The 14301-nt window shown below is 34.1% G+C and overlaps 1 protein-coding gene across 1 annotated transcript in view; it reads left to right on the top strand.

The window, feature by feature from the left end:
* Positions 1-14301, top strand: part of ASCC3 (activating signal cointegrator 1 complex subunit 3) — a 363321-nt gene that overhangs the window by 50382 nt on the left and 298638 nt on the right. The window contains exons 6-8 of the mRNA XM_012438418.3: positions 4572-4776; positions 5795-5936; positions 6536-6661. Of these exons, the coding sequence (XP_012293841.2) occupies positions 4572-4776; positions 5795-5936; positions 6536-6661 (473 nt within the window). The remainder of the gene's footprint in view (positions 1-4571; positions 4777-5794; positions 5937-6535; positions 6662-14301) is intronic.

A 14301-nucleotide genomic window follows, 5' to 3' on the forward strand; every position in this document is an offset into this window, starting at 1 on the left:
TTATTTGATTTTTTAATCATAGCCATTCTGGCTGGTGTGAGATGGTGTCTCGTTGTGGTTATGATTTGTTTTTCTCTGATGGTTAGTGATGATTAGCATTTGTTGGCTGCTTGTATGTCTTTTTTTTTTTTTGAGACAGAGTCACACTCTTCACCAGGCTGGAGTGCGGTGGCATGATCTTGGCTCACTGCAACCTCCACCTCCTGGGTTCAAGTGATCCTCCCACCTCAGCCTCCTGAGTAGCTGGGACTACAGGCAGGTACCACCACGCCCAGTTAAGTTTTATATTTTTAGTAGAGATGGGGTTTTACCATGTTGGCCAGGATTATGTCAATTTCTTGACCTTGTGATCCACCTGCCTCAGCCTCCCAAAGTGCTAGGATTACAGGCGTGAGCCACTGGGCTCAGCCTATTTTTTTTTTTTTTTTTTTTGAGAAGTGTTTATAAACGCGGTTATTTGTTTTTTGCTTATTGATTTAAGTTTCTTATAGATTCTGGATGTTAGGCCTTTGTCGGATACAGTTATTTTTTCTAGTTCTATAGGTTGTTTGCTTACTTTATTGACAAATGGGACCTAATTAAAGAGCCTCTGCATAGCAAATTTTCTTTAAAGAGAAAATACATATATAATTACTGTGGGCCCAAGTAGTAGTTTAATTTCTCTGCAACTTTTCATTTTGAGAACTTTCAAACCTATAGTTAAAATTGCAAGAATAATACAATGATCATTGTTTACCTTTCATGTAGATTCATTAGTCTTTAACATTTTGCTCCTCCTAGACCCTTTACACATACACCTACTTTTTAAATTTTTGCTGAACAATGACAGGAAGTTGTAGACATTTTGATACTTTATCTATAAAATATTTAGCACATGTCAAAGCACAATACAATTATCATGCTGAGCATATTGAAAATATATGTTATTACATATATTTTTAAATCCCAGAAAAATTAGAAGAATTGACTAGGGAACCAAAATTATTTTTTAAAAAGCTTGACTTACAACATAGCTGATGCAAAACTCAGGTTTTAAGTGATAAACAGAAAAATAATTTTTTTTTTTTTTTACCTTTACCACAGGGTTTTTTGCCAGCCCTACAGATAGTTTGGGATTTTAAAAAAGTATATGAGCATAAGAAATCTGGCAACTTTCTTCAAACTATTTAATATCTATCCTTCTTGTAAGTTATGCCCTCATTTTCTTACATTTATGATTATTGCACTAAAAGGAAATGATAAAAACAGCTGTGATTTAAATCTAAAACTTCTGACAAATTTTATGTTTCTTAACGAATTTCTTTGATAACAATAAATGTTCTCAGAGCCTTAAAGTTGCTTTGAGATTGTAAGACTCTTGGAAAATATGAATTTAGCAACTTTGTCAGCAAGTCCCTTTGTTCTTTAAGTGTATTGAATATTTCTATTCTGCCTGCCTCCAAGAGTGCTCCTACCTTGTGTTAGTCTGTTCTCACACTGCTATAAAAATACTACCTGAGACTAGGTTAATATATAAACAAAGGAGATTTAATTGGCTCCCAGTTCCACATGGCTGGAGACCTCAGGAAACTTGGCAGAAGGTAAAGGGGAAGCAAGAACCTACTTCACATGGTGGTAGCAGAGAAACGTATGTGCAGGAGAAACTTGCCAAACATAAAACTATCAGATCTCCTGAGAACTCAATCACTATCACTAGAGCAGCATGGGGGTGACTGGACAGCATCACAGTGACTGCCTCTGTGATCCAGTCACCTCCCACAAGCTTCCTCCCTCAACACCTGGGGATTATGGGGATTACAATTCAAGGTGGGATTTGTGTGGGGACACAAAGTCTAACCATATCACACCTGTTGAATAGCATATAACCAGAAATTGCAGTAAGCCAGCAAGGATTATGAGCATCTAAAATGGGTATCTGCCAAAGAATACAAATGAGTTTAAATAACTAGTCCTACAATGTTGTAAATTCTGAGAATTTGGTATTTCTTTTTGTCAGTCTCCTAAATATAAAGAGATACTTGCTGATTCTAGCTTTTGTTTTTGAGACAGGCCCTCGCTTTCTTGCTCAGGCTAGGGAGCAGTGGCACAATTGGGGATTACTGCAGCCTCAACTGTCTGTGCTCAGGTGCTCCTCTCAGCCTCCCAAGCAGATGGGTCCACAGGTGTGTGCCACCACGCCTGATTAATTAATTTTTTTTTTTTTAAATAAAGATGAGGTCTCCCTATGTTGCCCGGGGTAGTCTCAAACTACTGGCCTCAAGCAGTCCTTCCACCACAGCCTCCCAAAGTGTTTGGATTACAGGTGTTAGCCACAGTGCCCAGCCTGATTCTACCTTTTAATAGTGGTAATTTATTAATACAAAGTTTAATATAAGTCCAGCTTTATATATTTTTTGGAAACTGATGATTTATTCATGTTTATTATTTTGATTTCATAAATTTTATTCTATTAGGATAATTTCTTAGAATCAATATACTTTTTGTATCAGTGCATTCTCACATTGCTAGAAATACTTGAAACTGGGTAGTTTATAAAGAAAAGAGGTTTAATTGGCTCACAATCTTCAGGATGTGCATGAAGCATTAGCAGCTTTTGCTTCTGGGGAGGCTTCAGGAAGCTTCCAATCATGGCAGAAGGCAAAAGAGGAGCAGGCATCTTATACATCAGTAGTAGGAGCAGGAGAGCAAGGGGGAGGTGCTATACACTTTTAAATGACCATTCTAAAAGAATACAAAATTCTGCATAGTTATTCAGAATAACTTTGTGTTAGAATTACTGTTGAGGATATTCATTTCATTTTTGCAGGTCAGTCTCTACAGTTAACCTAACCCAGCTAGGAGAACCATACATTTAAACTTTTACTGCTTTACAACTTGATTTTTTGAAATTACCTATTATACTCAGCCTTATAGAATTCTAGTATGTATGTTCTAATTAAGACTTTTTAAGCTATGAGGTAGACATATTTTCTTCTTATAATTTTCATTTTATTTGGATGATCATAAGTATGTATAATAATATTTTATTACTGCCACATTTACTTAAAATTTAATGACATTGGCATAGCATTTAGTATGTCACCCAAAGTATTTACAGTTTCACGCTTAAAATCTTTAACATTCATTTCTGATATTAAAAGTACATGGCATTATTCACATTTAAACATTGTGCTTAATATCTGTGTTGCTGATTGTATAACTTTGCAGACAAGTTAACTTTTATCAACAGTTCAGAGTACATGTGAAAATTGGCAGAAAGTTGCATTCTTTTTCTAACACTGAATGCTAATTATAAATTCTGTTATTATAGAAGGTATTTAAGACTGAATTAGAAATAAGGGATATAAGACTTAGGAAAATGCTTTTTTCAGAACTGTAAAATATAGTCCTAATATAGATGAGATTTTATTTTATTTCATAATTTTGAGACATATTTTCCTTTTTAAGGCTTATAAAGCCATTATACAAGTTTTCCCTGTGATTGAGAGTTTAATGACTTATATTCAAAATAATGCAATAGGGCAGTAACGAATGTCTGACAATTGTGAGGATTCAGCTTACAGTGAATTAGGAAGCTAATTTTCCCATCTTGATGCTATGTTTAATTCCTTCTCTGTTCTATATTGGATGTTGTAATTTGATAAAATAATTTGCACAGTGCTCTGTCAGAGTATGGACCAAGTCTCATTCTTCATTGTCTTCCTAGCCTAGCTGCAGTGCCTAGAACTGAGTAGGACCTCAATACAATAAATGCTTATTCACTTGGATTACTTTCAACCACATTCCTATTAGTTCCTTTATAGCTGTAGTAAGTGAAGATACTATTGCCCTTTATAGCTGCAGTAAGTGAAGATACTGTTGCTTGTAAAGATTTAAACAAACACAGAAGGTAATCCTGTTGGAAGAAAATTTTTCCTGAATATTGAGTTGACCAAACCACAAACCTAAAGTAAACTTTGTAAACATTGAGCTTTAATTCACTTGGTTTTTCTACTGTTTAAAAACTGTGTTTCGGTGAAAAGATAGACCATACTTTTGCTTTATTTGCTTAGTCATTGTCTTAAGTATGTCCTGAACTACTGCTAATAAATTTTATGTAATGTATAAATAATTAAGTAGTAACATATATACAGCTTAACTGCATAAGGTCTGTTACATAGAAAAAAGTTGTTTAGTAGGTAAAGAGTTTATTTTATTGCTGTATTAACAGTAAATGCTAATTAACATTGATATTATATTTATTGAAATTATATAAGCAAATTATTTCAAATGATAAAATTGAATTTTTAGGTTCCTAATATTATATGTAAGAATTTATAATGTGAGTGATTAAACTGTTGAGTCTGTAGGAAGAAAATACTGCTGACTTTTCTTAAACCACTACGTAACTTTATTTAGATACTGTGGTTTTTAGAAACTCTCCTTAAAACATAATAATTGAATGTGCCAGCTTTAGAAAATGAATTGTTAGAGCATTATATATTCTGGGGTAGGGAAAAGAAATGGTTTGCAAGAAGATTAAATCATATTCAGATTTATAAAACATTGTGTTTCTTATATTTACTTCTTAGACAATTGTAAAAAAATTTTAGGAGAAAACACTAAACCCAATTATGGTTGTCAAGTCACTATTCAGTCTGAACAAGAAAAGCAGTTAATGAAACAATATCGCCGTGAAGAAAAAAGAATTGCCAGACGAGAAAAAAAGGCTGGAGAAGATTTAGAAGTTTCAGAAGGACTTATGTGCTTTGATCCTAAGGAATTGCGGATACAAAGGTAATAAAAGACAGAAGCTGAAAAATGCTTGTGTTGTAATTGCTGCTTTTACTTATTATCATTTTTTTGTTTAGTCTTAGCAGTATAGATGATTTTTACTTCAAGTCATGTTTTCTTAATAGAAGTTTGTTTTATGAATACCTGATTTTCTGGGATAAGAAATCAGTGTTCTGCTTAATTAGAATATTCTTATTCGCATCCAAGTAGGTAAGAGATTTAGATTATAGAGGTAGGCTATTGTTAGGTGCTGTGTACACAGCACTAGGTTAAAATTTAAATAGTTTACGTAAATTTGAGATACATTTCATTTCTGTGCTTAATGTATCTTTTTAAAAATGTTATTTAGAAGTATAAAGGAGAAAAATGAAATCTAAACATTATTATACTTGATTTTTTAATTATTGAAACACGTTTCAAAAAAGAAATTTATACCTTGTTAAATAAACTTCTTTGAATTGTGAAAAAACAAAATTATAAAGAACATTAAATCAAACTTACCAGGTGGTGTTATCTAAAAATAGTACCTAAAAATGTGCTGAATCCTATTTGGTTACCCAGAAAATTTCAGGATTTCTAAAATCCTCCTTTGTGTAGTTTAATTATTCTTTTTTATAATGGAAGGCTACCTCCAATTTTTTTTTTTTTTGAGATGGAGTTTCGCTCTTGTTACCCAGGCTGGAGTGTAATGGTGCGATCTCGACTCACCGCAACCTCCACCTCCTGCGTTCAAGCAATTCTCCTGCCTCAGCCTCCTGAGTAGCTGGGATTATAGGCACGGGCCACCATGCCCAGCTAATTTTTTGTATTAGTAGAGATGGGGTTTCACCATGTTGACCAGGATGGTCTCGATCTCTTGACCTCGTGATCCACCCGCCTCGGCCTCCCAAAGTGCTGGGATTACAGGCTTGAGCCACCGCGCCCGGCCTACCTCCAATTTTTTAATAATTATCTTGTTTTAGTGTATGCATTACTTTTCAAGATAAAAAATTCAAATTAGGTCTATTTTTTATATTTACAGAGAGCAGGCACTTCTGAATGCTAGAAGTGTTCCAATTCTGAGCAGGCAGAGAGACGTGGACATTGAAAAAATACATTATCCTCATGTGTATGATTCCCAGGCTCAAGCCATGAAAACATCAGCATTTATTGCTGGTGCAAAGGTATGTCACTGTTATAGAACTAGTTTTGAATAATATGCCTATTCTAAGGAAATGACATGTAGATTTTCCCTGTTTCCTTCATGAGTCTAACACTAGTTGACTATGCTAAATTTTATTCTAAAGTATTGGGGAAAATGACATAATGTGGTATATGTAAAGCTCCTGACATATAATAGATATTCAAAACATATTTGTTTCCCTCCCTTTCATTATTTTTGCAATTTGTATTTTTGAGTTTTATCAGTTGCGTCACTGTTTGGCTAAACTGTACACTATATTGTTTATTGTACATTTTCCTAATTATATGAATACATTTGTATTCAGATGTACCATCTAATTAGTGTATATGTTAAGATTCATCAACATACGGTGGCCTGTGTACTATATAAAATACCTGATGTTAATGCTTTGTGTGAGTGGTATTTTGCATTTGCTTTTCTTCTATTTAGGTTTGTTTTCTTTTAAATTTGCTAAGTTTATTTATCAGTGCTGTGTTATAAAACCAGTGTTGTTTTGTTCTCTCTCTTTCTAAAGAATCTTTATAAGAGCAAGTGTTTTATTTTTTATTATTATTGAAGTTTTATTTTTGATGTTTATAGATGATTTTGCCAGAAGGAATCCAAAGAGAGAATAACAAGCTTTATGAAGAAATAAGGATTCCCTACAGCGAACCAATGCCACTCAGCTTTGAGGAAAAGCCAGTTTATATCCAAGACTTAGATGAGGTGAGATGAGCCTTTCATAGAGTTGATACTTTTGAGGCTTGATATGTGGTATGAATAAATTTATACTGGAAAAATTGTTTTAAGAAAGGTATTACTTGGCAAATACAGTACAGACATATATAGTTGGTTACTAGACAATTACATAGGAGAGTTTAAATTGAAAAACATATATACACTATATATTTCTTCATATATTAAACAAATGTGTATATATTTTTGTGTATATATTTCTATGTTTCATGTTTTCTTTTCAGCTGTTTTGTATTAACTTATGTAAACTGATTTAAATAAAATGTTATAAAGGATTTATGTATTGTATTGATTATATCAAATGGTCAACCTATAATAGAATCTTTTTGGGAAGGTGGCAAATTCCAAAGTATTTTTAAGAATTTATTTTTCTCAATTTTTAAATTTTGAATGTCTGATCTGTGGAAAATGGCATAAATAGTACTATCTGTATATCATTCACTTAGATTCACCATTTGATAAAATTTTGTCACATTTACTCTATCTCAAAATATAATATTCCTTAGTTTAGGTTAAAGTATTCATATTATTGAAAGTTAATCTCATCCATATCAAAATTAAGTTGCTGTGTTTTGTCATATATGTTATATACAATCATTCAGAAATAACATAATACAGGCAAGCAAAAACAGCAGCATAAAACACATAAAGAGTATCCACTGTCAACCAAAATGAACTCCATTCTATATATATGTGTCCTTATGTATTTTCTTTCACAAAAATGGAATTATATCATATATATTGTTTTGTGTGTGTGTGTGTGTATATATATATATAGTTATGTGTGTCTGTGTCAGTAAACATATTTCTGCACTTGTTATAAAGTTGCTTTTTATAATAAGTTTTTATAGTAAAATAAAATTCTAGTTATATCTTGTACATCAGAAGTACTTGTAGAACTTTTTCATAATCCAAGTGCTTCGCTACTATTTAAGTCCTAATCTCTTTGAAGAGGTCCAGGTATCAATATTTTGGGGATAATTATTTGAAGCTCTATAAGTGATTCTAAAATACAATCAGGACTGACAGCCAATAAAATTAAATAATTATAATGTGATTGTTATAAATCTTATCAATCATTATAAGGAGTATCATTGGGATTTATTAAATTTTATTTTATGTATTAAATCTTTATAGTTTTAAAAAGCATCATTGACATTCATTTAAATGAATAATGAATGAAACAGGCTTTATTTTCCTATCATACTTATTTTTAAATAAGTATTTTGTTAATTTTTATTTGGATTATTGGAGTAAAAAAGTTTTTCTGAGTAGGTTAATTCCCTCTGCCACCTTAATGTCCATATCCTATATAATCTGATGTATTCACAGACTCTGTGGATTAGGATTTAGGATGTGGACATTTTCTGCCTACCAATCATGATGTAGATGACCACAATTTTGTTTTTGTTTTTGTTGTTGTTTTAAACTATTCATCTATTGAAGGACATTCATTTTATTGATAGTTTTTGGTGATTACAAACTGTATTTGTCTGCCATAACAAAAGACCACAGACCAGGTGGCTTAAAGAAGCAGAAAATGATTTTCTCACAGCTCTGGAGGCTAAAAGTCGCAGATAAGGTGGTGCTAGGAGATTTTGTTTCTGTTGAGGATTTCTTCCTGGCTTACAGAGAGTTACTTTCTGCCTTCCTGTGTTCTCACATAGCCTCTTCTCTGCGTGTGTATGAAGAGAGGCGCCTGGTGTTTCTTCCTTTTTTTATAGGGTCACCAGCCCTATCAGGTTAGGAGCCCACCCTTATGACTGCATTTAACCTTAATTACCTCCCTAAAAGTTCTATCTTTAAAACAGTTACATTGAGGGATGAGGGCTTCAGCATACAAATTTTGAAGGGCATAGTTCTTTCCATAAAATAGATAAAGTTTTATAAACCTGGTATGGAGGGTTTTTTGTGAATATAAGTTTTCATTCTGTTTAATAAATGTCCAGGAATGCATTTTCTGGGTCACATTGCAACTGCATAGTTAGGTTTTTAATACACAACCAAACTGTTTTCTAGAGTGACTGTACCATTTAACATAGTAAGTCAACATAATCTAGTTTCTCCACATACTAGACATAATTTGGTGTTGTGACTGTTTTTTATTTTTATTGTAGCCATTTGTATTTATATTTTAATATATTTTTTAGATTTTTATTTTAGCCATCTGATTGTAGTGACTTCTCATTGTGGTTTTAATTTCTACTTTTCTAAGGGCTAATAAAAATCGGAGAATAATACACTTAAGTGAAATTTGTCATTATAAGTAAATAAGCCATTTGCTATCATATCACTGTAGCCATTGATCCTGCCAGACGTCGTAAGCTTTAGTAGTAATACAGACCTCGGGAGAAACAAATAGACATTAACAGAATGTCAGATAGTTTAGTAGATGTTTCTTTTGTCTTGGATCTTTTTTGTACCAGGTGGGATCTTTTAGGTGTCAGAGAAAGTACTATTTAAGATGAAGGTCTGTCGTTTTTCGCTGAGATCATACATGCAATTATTGCATAGAATTGCATGCTATTCCTAACTGTCCTAAGATGCTTTTATGTCCTTTTACTGACTGTCACATTGAATAAGTTTAATAACTTGTGAAATTTGATTTAAAACTTTAAGGAGGATTTTAAAATTCTTGAATGACTTGTAAAAATACCATTAATGTCATTAAATGAGTTTTGTATTTTCTTGGAAAGGGAACAATCTAAAAAATGTAGATGGGTTTCTTGATTAGCCAGGAGTCACTCAGTTGGAACTTATAGAAATCTAAGTCAAAACAAGCACAGGTGACAATTTATGGCTTTTCTGCCTGAATTGTCCAGAAGCAAAGCTACCTATGTGCCCAGCTTAGACATAGAGGCTCAAATGATGTCATCAGATTTTTTCTCATCTTTATCTCTTTGTCTTTTATTATCTCCATTTCCTTTTTTCTCTTTTCTTCCCTCTTATCTTTTCCTCCTTTGTCTTATCCACCCCCTTTTTTATTTCTCTTATTATTTTTCATCCCCTGTTTCCCAGGTAGGCTTTCTCCATACAACCAGGGAAAAATGTATGGCGGTGGTGGCAGCAGCAGCAGCAGCAAACATAACTATTTCCCCATACTCCAGTCCCAGAAACAATTTTTTTTTTTTTTCAACCAGTTCTGCCTGGAAAACAAAAAAACTTCTAGGATGAACTCTGATTTTCCTAACTTAGGTCACCAGTTCATTTCTGAACCAATTTCTTTCCCTGTGATGTGAATGTGGGGTTCTGACACATGGCTGCTGACTTGTGTAACCTCATGATTAGCTCCCCATGAGCCACCTGGGGTAAAGGGGAGTTTCCCAAAGGGAAAAAGAGTGGTATTATTACCCTTAAAAGTAGGATGAGAAAGATGCTAAGAAGACAGAACTATGTATATGATATTATTGGTGAGAAACTCAGGTTTACTTTTTTGTTGGTGTTAAGTATGTTGACTTCTATTTCCACAGTTGGGAGGTAGATTTTTTAAGAGTCAGTCGAGTGTCATTCAGCAAAAATTGACTACTGCCCCAAAGATAATACTTGACTTGGAAAGGTAGTATAAAAGATGCATATAATATTTTAAGATTTAAGAAAATTGAGTCCTATAAAATCTGATTGGAAATAATTTAAGATTTAAGTTTTCTATGAGCCCAGCTTCTTGAATCCTGTGCTTGTAGGCTAAGTTCTGAGAAAATAAAGAATAGGATATTGTCTCTGATCTTAAGTTACTCAATGTAGTGTATCTGTTCCATTTCTGTGGAAATAAGTGGTACAGTTGGGTTATGTTGTACAAAGTTCTGTGGCAGCAGAAAAGGCCGACTGAAGAGATCAAGGAAGAAGCTTTTATGAAGGTGATTGTTGAAGCCATATACTTTTGCTACATAGACAATGCAGGTAGAGGTGTATGCCAAACAAAGGATGTTGTATGAAATTGCTATGATCTTTGGACATGAAGGACTTCAGTCTTATTACCATGTAGGCCATATGTGGAGAGCAGCAGGAAATGAGTCTGGAACAAGACAATTGCCTGCACATGAAGGGCTTTGAAAACCATGCTAAGAGGTTTAGACTCAATGTTGTGGAAAATATCACTTTGTTTTGTTTCTTTGTTTTTAATTAATAGCTTTATGTTTAGAGCAGTTGTACGTTTACAGAAAAATTGAGCAGGAAACACAGAGTCACTATGTTATCCTTCCACCCTCACAGGTTCCCCTATTAGTGATACAATGTATTACAATTACTAATACCTCCTTACAATGAGTCAATATTGATACATTGTTATTAACTAATATCCACCCTTTAGAGCTTCCTCCTTGTGTGATACATGCCATTTTTTTTTTTATTTCTTCTTTTTTTTATAATTGTACTTTAAGTTCTGGGGTACATGTGCAGAATGTGCAGGTTTGTTATGTAGGTATGTATGTGCCATGGTGGTTTGCTGCATATATCACCCCATCATCTATATTAGGTATTTCTTCTAATGCTATCCATCCCCTGTTCTCACATCCCCTGCTATCCCTACCCTAGCCCCTCCCCCGACCCCCCCAAGAGTACCCAGTGTGTGATGTTCTCCTCCCTGAGTCCATATGTTCTCATTGCTCAACACCCAGTTATGGGTAGAACATGCGTTGTTTAGTTTTCTTTTCTTGTGTCAGTTTGCTGAGCATGATGGTTTCCAGCTTCATCCATATCCCTGCAAAGGACATGAACTCATCCTTTTTTATGACTACATAATATTTCATGGTGTATATGTGCCACATTTTCTTTATCCAATCTATCATTGATGAGCATTTGGGTTGGTTCCAAGTCTTTGCTATTGTGATCCGTGCCACAATAAACATATGTGTGCATGTGTTTTTATAATAGAATGATTTATAATCCTTTGGGTATATACCCAGTAATGGGTTGCTGGGTCAAATGATATTTCTATTTCTAGATCCTTGATGAATCACCACACTGTCTTCCACAATGGTTGAACTAATTTACACTCCCACCAACAGGTGTAAGACGGTTCCTGTTTCTCCACATCCTCTTCAACATCTGTTGTCTCCTGATTTTTTAATGATCGCCATTCTAACTGGTGTGAGATGGTATCTCAATGTGATTTTGATTTGCATTTCTCTAATGACCAGTGATGATGAGCTTTTTGTCCTATGTTTGTTGGGTGCATAAATGTCTTCTTTTGAGAAGTATCTGTTCATATCCTTTGCCCAATTTTGATGGGCTTGTTTGTTTTTTTCTTATAAATTTGTTTAAGTTCTTTGTAGATTCTGGATATTAGCCCTTTGTCAGATGGGTAGATTGCAAAAATTTTTTCCCATTCTGTTGGTTTCCGGTTTACTCTTAAGAGCTGGAGCTCCTAAGTTTAATTAGATCCACTTTTTCTATTTTGGCTTTTGTTGCCATTGCTTTTGGTATTTTAGTCATGAAGTCCTTGCCCATGCCTATGTCCTGAATGGTGTTGCCTAGGTTTTCTTCTAGGGTTTTTATGGTGTTAGATCTTATGTTTAAGTCTTTAAGCCATCTGGAGTTAATTTTTGTATAAGGTGTAAGAAAGGGATCCAGTTTCAGCTTTCTGCATATGGCTAGCCAGTATTCCCAACACCATTTATTAAATAGGGATTCCTTTCCCCATTGCTTGTTTTTGTCAGGGTTGTCAAAGATCAGATGGTTGTAGATGTGTGGCATTGTTTCTGAGGCCTCTGTTCTGTTCCATTGGTCTGTATCTCTGTTTTGGTACCAGTACCATGCTGTTTTGATTACTGTGGACTTATAGTATAGTTTGAAGTCAGGTAGCATGATGCCTCCAGCTTTGTTTTTGTTTATTTCTTTTCTTAGGATTGTCTTGGCTATGTGGGCTCTCTTTTGGTTCCATATGAAGTTTAATGTGGGTTTCCCTAATTCTGTGAAGAAAGTCAATAGTAACTTGATGGGGATAGCATTGAATCTATAAATTACTTTGGGCAATATGGCTATTTTCACGATATTGATTCTTTCTGACCATGAGCGTGGAATGTTTTTTCCATGTGTTTGTGTCCTCTCTTATTTCCTCAGGCACTGGTTTGTAGTTCTTGAAGAGGTCCTTCACATCCCTTGTTAGTTGTATTCCTAGGTATTTTATTCTCTTTGTAGCAAATTGTGAATGGGAGTTTGCTCATGATTTGGCTGTCTGTCTGTTATTGGTGTATAGGAATGTTTGTGATTTCTGCACATTGATTTTGTATCCTGAGACTTTGCTGAAGTTGCTTATCATCTTAAGGAGATTTTGGGCTGAGAAGATGGAGTCTCCTAAATATACAACAATGTTGTCTGCAAATAGAGAGACAATTTGACTTCCTCTTTTCCTAATTGAATACTTTTATTTCTTTTTCTTGTCTGATTGCTCTGGCCAGAACTTCCAATACTATGTTGAATAGGAGTGGTGAGAGAGGGCATCCTTGTCTTGTGCCAATTTTCAAAGGGGAATGCTTCCAGTTTTTGCCCATTCATTATGATATTGGCTATGGGTTTTTCATAAATAGCTCTTATTATTTTGAGATACATTCCATTGATACCTAGTTTATTGAGAGTTTTTAGCATAAAGGGCTGTTGAATTTTGTCAAAGACCTTCTCTGTATCAATTGAGATAATCATGTGGTTTTTGTCTTTGGTTCTGTTTATGTGATGGATTACATGTATAGATTTGCATATGTTGAACCAGCCTTGCATCCCAGGCACGAAGCTGACTTGATTATGATGGATAAGCTTTTTCATGTGCTGTTGGATTCGGTTTGCCAATATTTTATTGAGGATTTTCACATCAACTTTCATCATGGATATTGGCGTGAAATTTTCTTTTTTAGTTGTGTGTCTTCCAGGTTTTGGTCTCATCATTTTATGATGCTGGTCTCATAAAATGAGTTAGGGAGGCTTCCCTCTTTTTCTGTTGTTTGGAATAGTTTCAGAAGGAATGGTACCAGCTACTTTTTGTACCTCTGGTAGAATTTGGCTGTAAACCTGTCTGGTCCTGGACTTTTTTTAGTTGGTAGGCTATTAATTGCTGCCTCAATTTCAGGCCTTGTTGTTGGTCTATTCAGGGATTTGATTTCTTCCTGGTTTAGTCTTGGGAGGGTGTAAGTGTCCAGGAATTTATCCATTTATTCTAGATTTACTGGTTTATGTGCATAGAGGTGTTTATAGTATTCTCTGATGGTAGTCTGTATTTCTATGGAATCAGTGGTGATATCTTTATCATTTTTTATGGCATCTATTTGATTCTTCTCTCTTTTTTTCTTTATTAATCTGGCTGGTGGTCTATTTTGTTGGTCTTTTCAAAAAACTCTCCTGGATTCATTGATTTTTTTGAAGGGTTTTTTATATCTCTATCTCCTTCAGTTCTGCTCTGATCTTAGTTATTTCTTGTCTTCTGCTAGCTTTTGAATTTGTTTAATCTTGCTTCTCTAGTTCTTTTAATAGTAACGTTAGGTTGTTGATTTTTTAATCCTTCCTCGTTTCTCTTGTGGGCATTTAGTGCTATAAATATCCCTCTACTCACTGCTTTAAATGTGTCCTAGAGATTCTGGTACATTGTGTCTTCATTCTCATTGGTTTCAAAGAACATCTTTATT

The sequence above is a fragment of the Aotus nancymaae genome, unplaced genomic scaffold (assembly GCF_030222135.1).
Source record: "Aotus nancymaae isolate 86718 unplaced genomic scaffold, 86718_ANA_hifiasm-v0.15.2.pri h1tg000040l, whole genome shotgun sequence".
Taxonomy (NCBI): domain Eukaryota; kingdom Metazoa; phylum Chordata; class Mammalia; order Primates; family Aotidae; genus Aotus; species Aotus nancymaae.